The following is a 14,343-nucleotide window of genomic DNA, read 5'->3' as shown; positions in this document are numbered from 1 at the left end:
AAAAAGTGCATAGAGAGAGACTGGGGCCTTTCCTTTTTCCAAAAAAAAAGAATGCTGAAGCTAAGGCTTATCCAAGTGAGATTCTGTCTAGCACTTGCACGCACCGTTTACAGCTGAAGCCAAACAGTACTAGTAGTACTTTTCGTTGTCGTGTCATCTCAGCTTTATTCTACTAGTATTTATCAGTGGCACTAGTACTGCTGTGGATAGGCGTGAGCGAGCTACTTGACTGTACCACACGGCGAGCATCATGCTAGTCTCTTCCCTTCTTCTGAAAGCAAGTACAGAACAGAGAAGCAAAGCAAATGTTGAGTTGCCGAGAGCTCAGGATGCTGACAAAGCTACGGTTTCTTCTCCCATATGACATTTGCAATTCCTGCCTAGCCGCAAACATTGAACTGTGCGTCTGACCCAAGCACCCGAAGCGCATCATCCCGCTCACAAGTCATACTCAGCAAAGCCTAGACAGTTAGTAGCACGCACGTACGTGGAGCTTGGTGCTCAGTGTTGGACTCTCGCCATGACGCCGCCCATATCCACGACGGCTGCGGCGCTGCATCGGCATGCGGAGTCCACGCCGCGCGACCTCGAGCGCGCACGGCAAGTTAGACCCCTGTCAGGTCAGCACCAGCTGAAACGTGGGGGGAACCCAACCTTGACCCGTACGGCTGTACAAAGCTGAAAAAAGGCGTGAGGGGTTCAGCATACGTGCTTGCTGCCAGCACCTTTAGAGCAGATGGTGGCACCGGCGGCGGAGGCGGTGGCGGTGGCCGGCCGCAAGACCTTGCCGGACGAGTATAAGACCCTGTGGCAGATCGCTGGGCCGGTGATCCTCACCGGCGTCTTCCAGTTCCTCATCGGCTTCGTCACCGTCGCCTTCGTCGGCCACATCGGCAAGGTCGAGCTCGCCGCCGTCTCCATCGTCATCGGCGTCATCGAAGGCCTCGGCTTCGGGCTCCTTGTAGGCAGCTACCCAACAATTTCCCTTCATATTTTGATTCCCTTATTAAACTAGCTTGAATCATGTGGTTTGACAACTGTTGTCGCGTCGCAGCTGGGCATGGGGAGCGCCCTGGAGACGCTGTGCGGGCAGGCGGTGGGGGCCGGGCAGCTCCACACGCTGGGCGTCTACATGCAGCGGTCCTGGATCATCTGCCTCGCCACGGCCGTCGCCCTGCTCCCGGTCTACATGTTCACGGACCCCATCCTCCGCCTGCTCCGGCAGTCCCCGGAGATCTCCGCCGTGGCGGGGCGGTACGCGCGCTGGTGCGTGCCGCAGCTCTTGGCCTACGCCGTCAACTTCCCCATGCAGAAGTTCTACCAGGCGCAGAGCCGGGTGTGGGTCATGACGCTCATCTCCGGCGCCGCCGTCGGCCTGCACGCGCTGCTCAACTGGGTCGTGGTGGCCAGGCTCGGCCGCGGCCTCCTGGGCGCCGCCATGGTCGGCAACGCCTCCTGGTGGCTCATCAACGCGGCGCAGTTCCTGTACGTCGTCGGCGGCTCCTTCCCGGAGGCGTGGACGGGGTTCTCGCGCAAGGCCTTCGCCAGCCTCGGCGGCTTCGTCAGGCTCTCCCTCGCGTCCGCGGTTATGCTCTGGTTCGTATTTTCTTGCTGTGTTTCTTCACCGACGATCAGCACTTGTGTTTTCTTCTGAGTGGGATGGGAGTGATTTCTGTGCTGCAGCTTAGAGATGTGGTACTACACGGCGGTAATCATTCTAGTGGGTTGCTTGAAGAACCCAGAGATTCAAGTCGGGGCCGTTTCCATATGGTCAGTGCACCAGTAATCTCTGACTGACAGTGCTTGTTCTGAGACTTCTCCTAAAATGTCGAATTCTGTTGCAACAGCATGAACTACAACATCTGGACACTGATGGTATCCGTGGGTTTCAATGCCGCAGTGAGGTACGCAGTTGCTCTGCTCCGTTCTCCTTCCCCCCTTCTAATTCCTCACTGCCATTTTCCGGTTTCCCAGACATTTCCAAGAGAAAATGACCCACACCCATCCTGTTTCTCGTTTTTTGTTTGGCCAGCGTTCGCGTGGCCAACGAACTTGGCGCCAAGCACCCGAAAGCGGCCAAGTTCTCGGTCGTCGTGGCGGTGACCACGTCAGCCGCCGTCGGGCTCGTCTTCACGCTCGTCACCCTCGTGGCCAGGAAGCAGCTGCCGAGGCTTTTCACCGACGACGAGCAGGTCGTCAAGGAGGCCGCGAAGCTGGGGTACCTTCTGGCTGCCACCATAGGCCTCAACAGCATCCAGCCGGTGCTATCAGGTAGGCATACTCACTCATCAATCATCATCAAGAACGTTATCTGGAAAGTAAATGTGTTGACAGCTAATCGATGATGTGACGTGTGTGATCATCGTTGGTGGTTTTAGGGGTGGCCATTGGAGCTGGGTGGCAGTCCTTGGTCGCCTGGGTCAACATCGGCTGCTACTACCTCATCGGCCTGCCCCTTGCAGCGGTCTTCGGCTTCAAGCTCAAGCTTAACGCAACGGTGTGGGGCAAAGACGGACAGCAGTCCAGACTCTAGATTCGATGTGTTCTGATTTTTCTTTTCAGGTGAAATGGGGTTACTGATTCTGTGTACGTGCAGGGGATTTGGGTGGGGATGCTCATCGGCACGGTTCTGCAGACCGTCATCCTGTTTGTGATCCTCTTCAGAACCAAATGGCAGAAAGAGGTAACAGCAATTCAACACGTTTGGCACATACTTGGTTCCAACAATTGAAAAGTAACTCGATCGTAGTTGCATCTAGATCTTGGATTTCTGATGCACTAAGTTTGGGTGGTGATGATGCAGGCTATGCTGGCAGAGGAGCGGGTGCGGAGCTGGGGAGGAAACGTCGAGCTGCCGACCGTCCAAGCAGCAAGATGAAACGGGAACGGACAAGGCTGGTGGCGCACACATCACACAAATTTGACAGGATAGGAAGGGGTACACAAAGTATAAATAAACAGAATATGAAGAAATAATACATGAATCATTCTCTCCTTTTTTTTACTGAGAGAGACTACAGAGTGGAAGAGGTAGGTTTAGGGTTTTGCGTGGGTGGTTAACATCCAGCCTCACGTCTCTTTATATAGATGATCATAATACAATTACATACGTATACAAATACGTGTACATGTAAAATATGCTAGACCCTATTTTACATGCCCCCTCAATCTGAACTGCATACAAGATTCAGATTGGTTCTAAAGCGGTCTAGCATCTGTTGAGTAGCGGGTTTAGTAAATACATCCGCTAGCTGATCATCAGTTGAGATAAACCCGACTTCCAGTTTACCAACAGCTACTCGTTCCCTCACGAAATGGAAATCAATCTCAATGTGTTCGGTCCGAGCATGAAACACTGGATTCGCCGTCAGGTAAGTTGCCCCTAAGTTATAACACCACAATATGGGTGTGCGCTGCCGTGTGACTCCAAGTTCTGTGAGAACTGTGTCTATCCAAATGGCTTCAGCCGCGCCATTGGCCAATGCCTTATACTCTGCCTCGGTGCTAGACCTCGAGACCGTAGGCTGCTTCTTGGAACTCCAAGATATAAGATTGGGTCCAACAAATATAGCAAAGCCACCTGTAGAACGCTTGTCATCAACACAGCCTGCCCAGTCTGCATCGGTGAATATACTGATTCCAGTAAATCAGGACTTACGAATCCGTAGTCCCGTGTCTAGCGTACCTTTGACATACCTCAGAATACGCTTAACTGCTTCCCAATGAACCTCCGTAAGCTGAGACAGGAACTGGCACACTTTGTTCACGGCAAAGAAGATATCTGGACGAGTGAGTGTCAGATACTGAAGTGCTCCAACTACACTGCGATACCTGAAAGAGTCGTCAGTACTCAGTAATGCACCACTGTGACGCGAAAGGCTCTCGGATGTAGCAAGTGGAGTGGAAGTGGACTTGCAGTTCTCCATGTTGACGCGATGAAGGAGATCAAGTGCATACTTCTTCTGCGTCAATGTCATGCCCCCTGAATGAAAGGACGCTTCCAAACCAAGGAAGTACTCCAACCGGCCCAAGTCTTTGATTGGAAAACTCGCAGACAAGGACTGCACAAGGCGATCCACCGCAGTAGGTGTAGAACCAGCAATCACAATATCATCAACATACACCAGCATGTATATCTGAATAGCACCATGTGAAAAGATGAACAGAGACGCATCTGCCTTGGAGGGAACAAAACCAAGCTGTGAGAGCCGCTGACTCAACCGAGCATACCAGGCACGCGGCGACTGTTTGAGCCCGTAGATGGACCTCTGGAGTTTGCAGACATGAGAGGGATAACGAGCATCCTCAAAACCAGGGGGCTGCTGCATGTAGACATCTTCGGCCAGAAAACCATGGAGAAAGGCATTACTCACACATCAATCTGTCGAAGACTCCACCCGCGGGAGACAGCGAGAGAGAGGACCAGACGAACCGTGGCAGGCTTCACAACGGGGCTGAAAGTATCTCCATAGTCGATCCCTTGCTATTGAGTAAAACCACGAGCAACAAGGCGAGCTTTGTGCTTGTCAACAGAGCCATCCGGATGATGCTTGGTCTTAAAGATCCATTTGCAGCTCACAACATTAACACCGGGAGGCCGAGGCACCAACACCCATGTGTTCGTGTGACAAAGGGCAGCAAATTCCGCAGACATGGCGGCACGCCAAGCCGGTTCACCAAGAGCATCACGATGAGAAGTGGGTGCAGCAAAGAATGCACGCCGACGAGTGTCGTACCGCACCGTGCCATCCGTGTATGTCTTGGCCTTGCGCGTACGATCATGGTGACGAGTGACCATAGTGTGCCCGGGAGCTGCATCGTCGGTAGATGGTGGCGGCGACGACGGGAACCCGACCAGTGGTGTCGCGGCTGAACCATTTTCAGCAACATGCGACACGGGCCGGGGAGACGCGTCGGGCTGGGCCGAACCAGACGACGAGGGGAAGCCAGGCGGGGACGGCAGCCCAGAGGATGCGGCTGGCGACCCGGCGACGCCCGAGGCAGGCGAGGCGGGCTGGGCCGACCCGGGCGAGACGGGAGACGCAACGGGCGACCCAGTCGGGCCCGCGGTCGTGTCAGCGGGCGAGGTTGACGGGTCCACAGCCGCGCCAGCGGGCGAGGCCGTCGAGGCAGCCTCGGGAGACGCAGCGGGCGACCCAGTCGGGCCATGCACGTCGATCATGCCGGCGGATGCAGGTGCGGCGACGGTTTCCTGGGAAGAAATTAGAGCGGCATCTGCAGAAAACAGGTCAGGTGACAAATATGACAGGTCGTATTTCCGCACATGGACATCTGAAACCGGTTCATTAGATGGAAAAGTGAGGGTGTGCTCAATAGAAGCAATATCAACCGAGACACCCGGGCTGGAGTAAGGGAAAACTGATTCGTCGAAAACAACATCACGAGAAATGTAGATCCTACCCGAGGTGCGATCAACACACTTGTAGCCCTTATGCAGAGGACTATAACCAAGGAAAACACACATCTTGGAGCGGAACTCCAGCTTGTGAGCATTATACTTGCGGAGACTAGGCCAGCAAGCACACCCAAAAGTCCTAAGAGAGGAATAGTTGGGCTCAACATGAAATAGACGGGACAGGGGCGTGTCCTTGTTGAGAACCGGAGTGGGCATATGGTTGATGAGATAGCATGCCATAAGAAAGGCCTCATCCCAAAATCGGAGTGGGATAGACGAATGCGCCAGTAAGGCGAGGCCGGTCTCGACCAAGTGACGGTGTTTGCGCTCGGGAATATCGTTCTGCTGAGACGTATGTGGACACAAAACACGGTGGGAGATGCCCGTGTGTTGAAAGTAGCGATGAAGCTTGTGGTATTCACCACCCAGTCGGACTGAACAGCCTTGATTTTGCAATCCAAAAGGCGTTCGACATGAGCCTGAAAGTTATAAAAGACTTGCTCAACATCCGACTTATGTTTAAGCAAATAAATCCAAGTGAAGCGCGTGTAGTCATCAACAAAACTAACATAATACTTGTACCCTCCTGAAGACGCAATAGCCGGACCCCAAACATCAGAATGAATTAATTCAAAAGGTACAGTAGTGACATGATAAGACGTAGAATGCGGTAGTTGATGACTCTTAGCACGCTGACATGCATCACACACTAATGGTGAATTATTTGAACGAGAGCAAGGAAGGTCATGGCTCCGAACAATGGAGGTGACCACATTATTTGTAGGATGACCTAGACATTGATGCCATTGCGACGACGAAACGCGAACACTGGATGAAGCATGGCAAGATGACGAGGACGACACACGAGCAAAAGGAATCGGGTAGACCCCCCCACGACTGCTACCTTGAAGAATGACGCGCCTGGTTGCTTTGTCCTTAACAAAGAAAAGACGATTGTGAAACTCAACAAACACGTCATTATCACAAACAAGACGGTAGACAGAAAGGAGATGCTCTCTGATGTGTGGAACATGAAGGATGTTGCGCAGTTTAAGAGATGAACCGGGTAAACGGGAATGATCAATGTGTGAAATAGACAAACCTGCACCATTGGCCACCTGAACCTGGTCCTTGCCACCATAGCGCTCGTGAACCAGGAGGCGTTCCAGATCACTCGTAAGGTGATCCGTAGCCCCGGTGTCCAGTACCCAAGGATAGTCGACGATGTTGGTGGAGGCCGAGTTGGCGGAGCGAGCGTTGTGGTCCTGGTCATAGCGCTTGCGACACTCATCGGCCTCATGCCCCCAGTTTTTGCAAATTTGACACCGGGGGCGCCACCGATTGTGGCGACGGCCACCACCTCCGTTGTTGCCGCCGTTACCCCCACCACTTTGCCGACCATTGCTAGTGTAGGAGGGGTTGCGGTCGCGACCACCGTTGGGTCCGCCGTTGCCGCCTTGGCGGCCGTGCCCGGGCTGGCCGTTGCCGTCGGCCGAGCGACCCCCACCCTGGGAGGGGTAGGGCTACGAGTAGGGAGCACGCCCGCCCTGGCCGTAGGGGCCCGAGCGAGTCACGGCGTTGGCGGAGGGAGTCCACCCCTCCGACGCACTCTGCTGAGCCTGCAACGCTTCGAACGACAAGACGAGCGAGTAGAAGCTGGAGTAGGGCATTGGTGCGTTACTCACACCCAGGGAGGCGGCGATGGAGTTGTAGGCGGAGCCGAGTCCGGTGAGGATGTGATCAATGAGCTCGTCATCACGAATCGGAGAGCCGGCGGCAGCCATGGTGTCGGCAAGGGCCTTCATCTTGTGCATGTACTCAGCCGCGGACATCTCCTCCTTCCGCAGCGTCTGGAGTTGACGCCGGATGTGACGGACGTTGGCACGACTCTGCGCGCCGTACATGGCACCGACGGCCGTCCATACCGCCTGCGCCGTCTCGCAGCTGATGAGCTGACAGGCGATGTCCTCCTCCATGGAGGTAAGAAGGAGGCCCTTGACCTTCTGATCCTGAGTCCACCAATGATGATACGCCGGATTAGCGGCGGTCGTCGCGGCGTCGCCAGTCCCGACGGTGATGGTCTTGTCGGGTGCCGTCCAGGTAGCCATGGAGGTTGGCGCCGGCTAAGACGGTGCCGGCGATGCCTCCCCACAGCATGAAGTTGTGGCGGCCAAGGCGAACGGAGATTGCCGGAACGGCGAGGGCGGCGGGAACGGTGGCAGCCGCTGGCGAGGTGATGGTGCCGACACTGTTGGAGACCGAAAGGGCGGCGGAGGACATCGCGGCGGCGCGGAGGAGGACAGCGCGCGGCGGCGGCAGCGCGGAAGGGCGGTGCGCGGCGGCGGCGGCGGATGGATCGGGCGACGCGTAGTGTTCGCGCGGCGGCCTTGTGGCTAGCTAGCAAGCAGGTTGATGGATCTTGCGTATGTGCGTGGCTAGCTAGCAAGCTTGATGGATCCTACGTATGTGCGTAGCTAGCTAGCAAGCAGCGGCGGCTACGCGGAAGCTAGCTAGCAAGCGGCGGCGGCGACGCGGTAGATGGGATCGAGCGGCGGCGGCCCGACCTGGCTGATACCAAGTGGAAGAGGTAGGTTTAGGGTTTTGCGTGGATGGTTAACATCTAGCCTCACGTCTTTTTATATAGATGATCATAATATAATTATATACGTATACAAATACGTGTACATGTAAAATATGCTAGACCCTATTTTACATACAGTAATCATTCGGTGTGGCTGTATTCAGCAAGGGTCGCCAATTTTGTTCTATAGTCTCTTGATAGCAGAAGGTTAGAAATTAGTCTCGTGGTCTGCCGTGGGTGCGATGCTAATAGGCTGATGTCTAGGGTGGACTTTTTTGCTTGTTCTTGCATTCTAGAGGAGTTTGATATTGTTGTTTTCAAATTTATTTTTATAACTAACATGAGTATATCGACTCGAAAAAACTGAAATACACTTGATAAAACAAAAAAGAGTGATAATCCAAAGAACCACCTATATAACGCTCCATGCGACATATAGGGGGTCTGTCGCACGGGGCACTGTTATGGGCTGGTGGCCCAGTTATCTGCTTCTCGCTGTTTATTATGTACCAGATGTACTCTTTTGGGTTTAACGAAAATCATTCTTATGTTTCCTTTGGTTTACTCCGGTTCTTAGCCGGATTTTCTTTTAAAACATTAAAAAAATTGGGAAGTTGTTGGAATATTTTTATACAAATGTGTGAGCTTGTTTGAAGGATTCGGGAACAACTTTTAAAATTAGAGAAATGTGTTATAATATTGTGAGCATTTATAATGAAAAGGTGAATAATTTTTCAAATTTGTGAATGTTTATTCCAAAATAATAATATAATACAAAATGAACGTTTTTAAAGTTGTGAACATTTTAGAAAAATAAAAGCCTTAAGTTAAAAGAGAAACAAAAACGAAAATAAAAAAATAAAATAAACCGGTGGTAAAAAACTAGAAGAAAACCGGCTGACATAGAGAACCAAAACAAACAACTAAAATTCACTACCAAACCCTGAGGAGGATTTTTTCACAAGAACTTGTAAGGGCCATAACCTACATTTTTCACTATAGAGTAGAAATATTTCAGTATGAACTCAGATAACAACCAAATTAGTTTATCTTTGCTTTATAGGATAATGAAAACTACACATAGATCTCTCGTAGCTCGACATTGTTCTAACCTAACCCCTATCTTTCTCGGTCATGTTCTAAACATTAATTTTCAAACTGCTTAGGAGGTGTTTAGGCACGCTTGAACACTAGGCGATGGCCAAACACCTCAGGTAGGTCATAAGTGGAAGTATAGGGAGGGAAAGCAAGCAATTGTCTACCCGAGCGAGAAATCATGCCATATTGCACTGATATGCCAAATGGGATATATTTCAATGGCATTAGCTGGTAGTTAACTTATTTATGTGCCTTAAGTTAATATTGATACACATATAATACCACAAATATAAGATGATAGGAACAACTTTATGAGGGCCTAGGTTGTGACTAGGACGCTTAGGCGCCACCTAGGCACTAGGCAAAGGCTAAATGTCTCGCTTATGCTTACCGCTTTTTTCAACCCCTCGTTCCACACCTCCACTTAGAACAGAATTTATCACTCCAATATCGGTAGTAAGAATAAAGTTTAACTTTCATCAAAAACTTTATCAGAGTCTTTTTCCCTTTATGGAGATCACTTAAAGTTTCATCTAAAATGAAAACTCCTTCAAGATATTTATGCATTTTAGGGAAGCTGTCTATGAGTCTCTTATTACAAGCCAAATAACTTTAATGAACATGGTAATCTACACTTTGGTAATTATCTTAAAAATTACGTTCAGAAGGCAAGTAGGCTTATAATTGTGTTTGCATCCTTTTGACTTTAGGCACAAGAGTTACAAATCCATAATTCGATCTATTAATGTCGAAATTGCCATCATAGAAGACAAATCCATCTTACTACCTCCCAATACTTTTGGTAAAAAATCGCATTAGAGCCATCAATATTGCAGCCTTGTTTGTCTTCATGCCAAACAAAACGTCGATGTTTCGGCTCATCCACTAAAAATTTGCTTGTGAGAAAGGTTTCTATCAATCATTGAAAATCTATCAACACCATTTAGATCAAGAGACATTTAAGTGTGATCTGGTTTCCCATTATTATTATTTTTGCAGAATTTTGTGGTGTAATTTTTTAGGTCCATTCTGCCTTCAATAACCTCTTCCTCTTGGTTGAATGTAAAAAATCAAGTTACAGCTCATGGGAGTTTAAACATATGAAATTTCTTCCTAGATGACTATGATGAACGCCAAGATGCAAAGAGCAGTGATGGAGATGATGGTTTGGGGAAGAGAGAAGTACATATTTCAAACCCTCAACTCATGCCCTAGTTTAATTTAGAACCTCGAACTCCAAAACAATCTACATTACAACCCTAAACTCTCAAAAGCAAACAATTTTCAACCTTGTGTCCATCAAACCAGTTTCGTGGTTGGTTTTGATTGGTTTTGAAGAGTTGACCGCCTAGTCAGCTGCCACATCGCCAAAATTTTGACTAAAAGATGGAAGTGCTCAGAAAAATGAAAAATTATCACAAATGAACACTACCACGCTGGTTAGTCTGAAACAGTTTGATTTTTTTGCCAAAAAGAATAAAAAATAGAAGGAAATTACATATTCAGGACCATTTTCGGTCAAAATTTGACCAAAAATGTAAGTGTTTAAAAAATTCAAACAATTCTAGAAAACGAATACTACCGTGCTGGTCATTTTGATTTATTTATTTTGCCAAATTGAACAGAAATATAAGAAAAATACATATTCATGTCCATTTGTTTAATCAAATTTAGACCAAAAGATGAAAGTGCCCAGAAAATACTGAACAATTCTCAAAATGAACACTGCCATGCTGATCATTCTATGAAAGTTTCAAATGTTTTTGTCAAAGAGATTAAAAATACAAGGGTTAGTCCCGATGATGTTGTGGCTGACTGCACGCCGAATAGGCGGTCAATTCTTTAAAACCAGTCAAAACAGATCACAGAGCTGGTTTGACAAAAGAAGGTTGAGACATGTCCGTTTTTGAGAGTTTAGGATTGTATTGTAGGCGAATTTGGAGTTCAAGGTTGTAGATTAAACTGGGCATAAGTTCAATGTTGAAATATGCACTTTTCTCTTTGAAGAAACCATAATATAACTTATTTTTTTCAATGAGAGGGGCTCTATTGCTGCCCATGTTCATTTCAGTTTAGTCAATTGTGCATTAGCTCTTCACAGATTGAATGGAAGACTGATGGCATCTCCAACACCGAACCTCAAACCGACCGTATACGTATGGACCGCATTGTTCGAATGTGTTCTGCCATACAACACGGGCCTGTATCGGTCCGCCTAGTGGTCCGGATGCACTTTTTCTCGTAAATTTAGAGCGTTTATGCATGAGTCTGGACAACAGCCACGTTGGACTCCGACACCCCGACCCATTAAATTCCTCCCTCCCAGTCCCATTCTTTTCCAATATGTCTTCCCCCTTACTTTGTATCCTCACCCTTCTCCTCCGCCGCCGCCACGGTACTTCTCCGGCCGCACACAGGCATTGTCGGACATCCGCAACTAGCACCAACGCGCCCGCTTGCCTTTTACGGCGGCATCATCCACCCAGGACTAGTCCGTAGCTAGGTACACTCCTCCCCTGTCCAGGATGTCCATGGCAGACACCACACCTGACATGTGTTCGGTCAAATGTCATTGAGCTAATTTTTGAACGTCGTGTTATTTTTTAGAGTATGAAGGATGGTGAGGTACTCGACCACAGAGGATGAGCTGTTGTGCGATGCGTGGGTGGCCGTATCTGCGGATTTTGTAGGCAGACACAGAAGGGGGCTCTTCTGGCAGCATGTGCATGATTCGTTTCATGTGCGAAAGCGCATTGCACCCTACGACATGCACATCATCCAACAACGCAATGTGAGATTGTTATCGTATCGATGATGCTAGGCTGAAGGCAAGGTGACCATTGCGCGTGACAGCAGAGGAGATTGTAAGTTTTGCTTCTTCTTGCTCAACTTGTTGATTGAATCATTCATTCACTCAATGTTGCTCTAGACATTGTGTAGCCCGTACGCGCTACCATGATGTACCACAAGATAGAGGAATAGTATGTGCGGGACGACATACGCTATTGGATGAAGCTGCACGGACTATATGTGCGGGATGACATGATCCGTGTTGGGGAACGTAGTAATTTCAAAAAATTTCCTACGCACACGCAAGATCATGGTGATGCATAGCAACGAGAGGGGAGAGTGTTGTCCACGTACCCTCGTAGACCGAAAGCGGAAGCGTTAGCACAACGTGGTTGATGTAGTCGTACGTCTTCACGATCCGACCGATCAAGTACCGAACGCACGGCACCTCCGAGTTCAGCCCACGTTCAGCCCGATGACGTCCCTCGAACTCCGATCCAGCCGAGTGTTGAGGGAGAAGTTTTGTCAGCACGACGGCGTGGTGATGATGATGATGTTCTACCGACACAGGGCTTCGCCTAAGCACCGCTACAGTATTATCGAGGTGGACTATGGTGGAGGGGGCACCGCACACGGCTAAAAGATCAAACGATCAATTATTGTGTCTCTAGGGTGCCCCCTGCCCCCGTATATAAAGGAGCAAGGGGGGGAGGTGCGGCCGGCCAGGAGGGGCGTGCCAGGTGGAGTCCTACTCCCACCGGGAGTCGGACTCCCTCCCTTTTCCTAGTTGGATTAGGAGTGGAGGGGAAAGAGGTGGAGGAGAGGAAGGAGGGGGGGGGGGCGCCGCCCCCCTCTCCTTGTTCTATTCAGACTAGGGGGAGAGGGCACGCGGCCCTGCCCTGGCCGCCTCTCCTCTTCTCCACGAAGGCCCACTATGGCCCATTAAGCCCCGGGGGGGTTCCGGTAACCCCTCGGTACTCTGGTAAACTCCCGATTTCACCCGGAACACTTCCGATATCCAAATATAGGCTTCCAATATATCAATCTTCATGTCTCGACCATTTGGAGACTCCTCGTCATGTCCGTGATCACATCCGGGACTCCGGACAACCTTCGGTACATCAAAACATATAAACTCATAATATAACTGTCATCGAAACGTTAAGCGTGCAGACCCTACGGGTTCGAGAACTATGTAGACATGACCGAGACACATCTCCGGTCAATAACCAATAGCGGAACCTAGATGCTCATATTGGCTCCCACATATTCTACGAAGATCTTTATCGGTCAGACCGCATAACAACATACATTGTTCCCTTTGTCATCGGTATGTTACTTGCCCGAGATTCGATCGTCGGTATCTCAATACCTAGTTCAATCTCATTACCGGCAAGTCTCTTTACTCGTTCCGTAATACATCATCCCACAACTAACTCATTAGTTGCAATGCTTGCAAGGCTTAAGTGATGTGCATTACCGAGAGGGCCCAGAGATACCTCTCCGACAATCGGAGTGACAAATCCTAATCTCGAAATACGCCAACCCAACAAGTACCTTCGGAGACACCTGTAGAGCACCTTTATAATCACCCAGTTACGTTGTGACGTTTGGTAGCACACAAAGTGTTCCTCCGGTAAACGGGAGTTGCATAATCTCATAGTCATAGGAACATGTATAAGTCATGAAGAAAGCAATAGCAACATACTAAACGATCGAGTGCTAAGCTAACGGAATGGGTCAAGTCAATCACATCATTCTCCTAATGATGTGATCCCGTTAATCAAATGACAACTCATGTCTATGGCTAGGAAACATAACCATCTTTGATCAACGAGCTAGTCAAGTAGAGGCATACTAGTGACACTCTGTTTGTCTATGTATTCACACAAGTATTATGTTTCCGGTTAATACAATTCTAGCATGAATAATAAACATTTATCATGATATAAGGAAATAAATAATAACTTTATTATTGCCTCTAGGGCATATTTCCTTCAGTCTCCCACTTGCACTAGAGTCAATAATCTAGATTACACAGTAATGATTCTAACACCCATGGAGCCTTGGTGCTGATCATGTTTTGCTCGTGGAAGAGGCTTAGTCAACGGGTGTGCAACATTCAAATCCGTATGTATCTTGCAAATTTCTATGTCTCCCACCTGGACTAAATCCCGGATGGAATTGAAGCGTCTCTTGATGTGCTTGGTTCTCTTGTGAAATCTGGATTCCTTCGCCAAGGCAATTGCACCAGTATTGTCACAAAAGATTTTCATTGGACCCGATGCACTAGGTATGACACCTAGATCGGATATGAACTCCTTCATCCAGACTCCTTCATTTGCTGCTTCCGAAGCAGCTATGTACTCCGCTTCACACGTAGATCCCGCCACGACACTTTGTTTAGAACTGCACCAACTGACAGCTCCACCGTTTAATGTAAACACGTATCCGGTTT

The 14,343-nt window shown here is 49.3% G+C and overlaps 1 protein-coding gene across 1 annotated transcript; it reads left to right on the top strand.

The window, feature by feature from the left end:
• The first annotated feature begins 222 nt into the window (after positions 1 to 222).
• On the top strand, positions 223 to 2,978 carry LOC123165619 (protein DETOXIFICATION 33). Its single transcript, XM_044583311.1, has 8 exons — positions 223 to 961; positions 1,055 to 1,596; positions 1,684 to 1,770; positions 1,848 to 1,904; positions 2,033 to 2,271; positions 2,379 to 2,497; positions 2,597 to 2,683; positions 2,804 to 2,978. Exons 1-8 carry the CDS (start codon positions 737 to 739, stop codon positions 2,876 to 2,878), a joined length of 1,431 nt encoding a protein of 476 aa, XP_044439246.1. The 5' UTR covers positions 223 to 736; the 3' UTR covers positions 2,879 to 2,978.
• Positions 2,979 to 14,343: the final 11,365 nt, after the last annotated feature.

This window comes from Triticum aestivum, chromosome 7D (assembly GCF_018294505.1).
Source record: "Triticum aestivum cultivar Chinese Spring chromosome 7D, IWGSC CS RefSeq v2.1, whole genome shotgun sequence".
Classification (NCBI taxonomy): domain Eukaryota; kingdom Viridiplantae; phylum Streptophyta; class Magnoliopsida; order Poales; family Poaceae; genus Triticum; species Triticum aestivum.
This window is presented reverse-complemented; position numbering and strand designations above follow the sequence as displayed.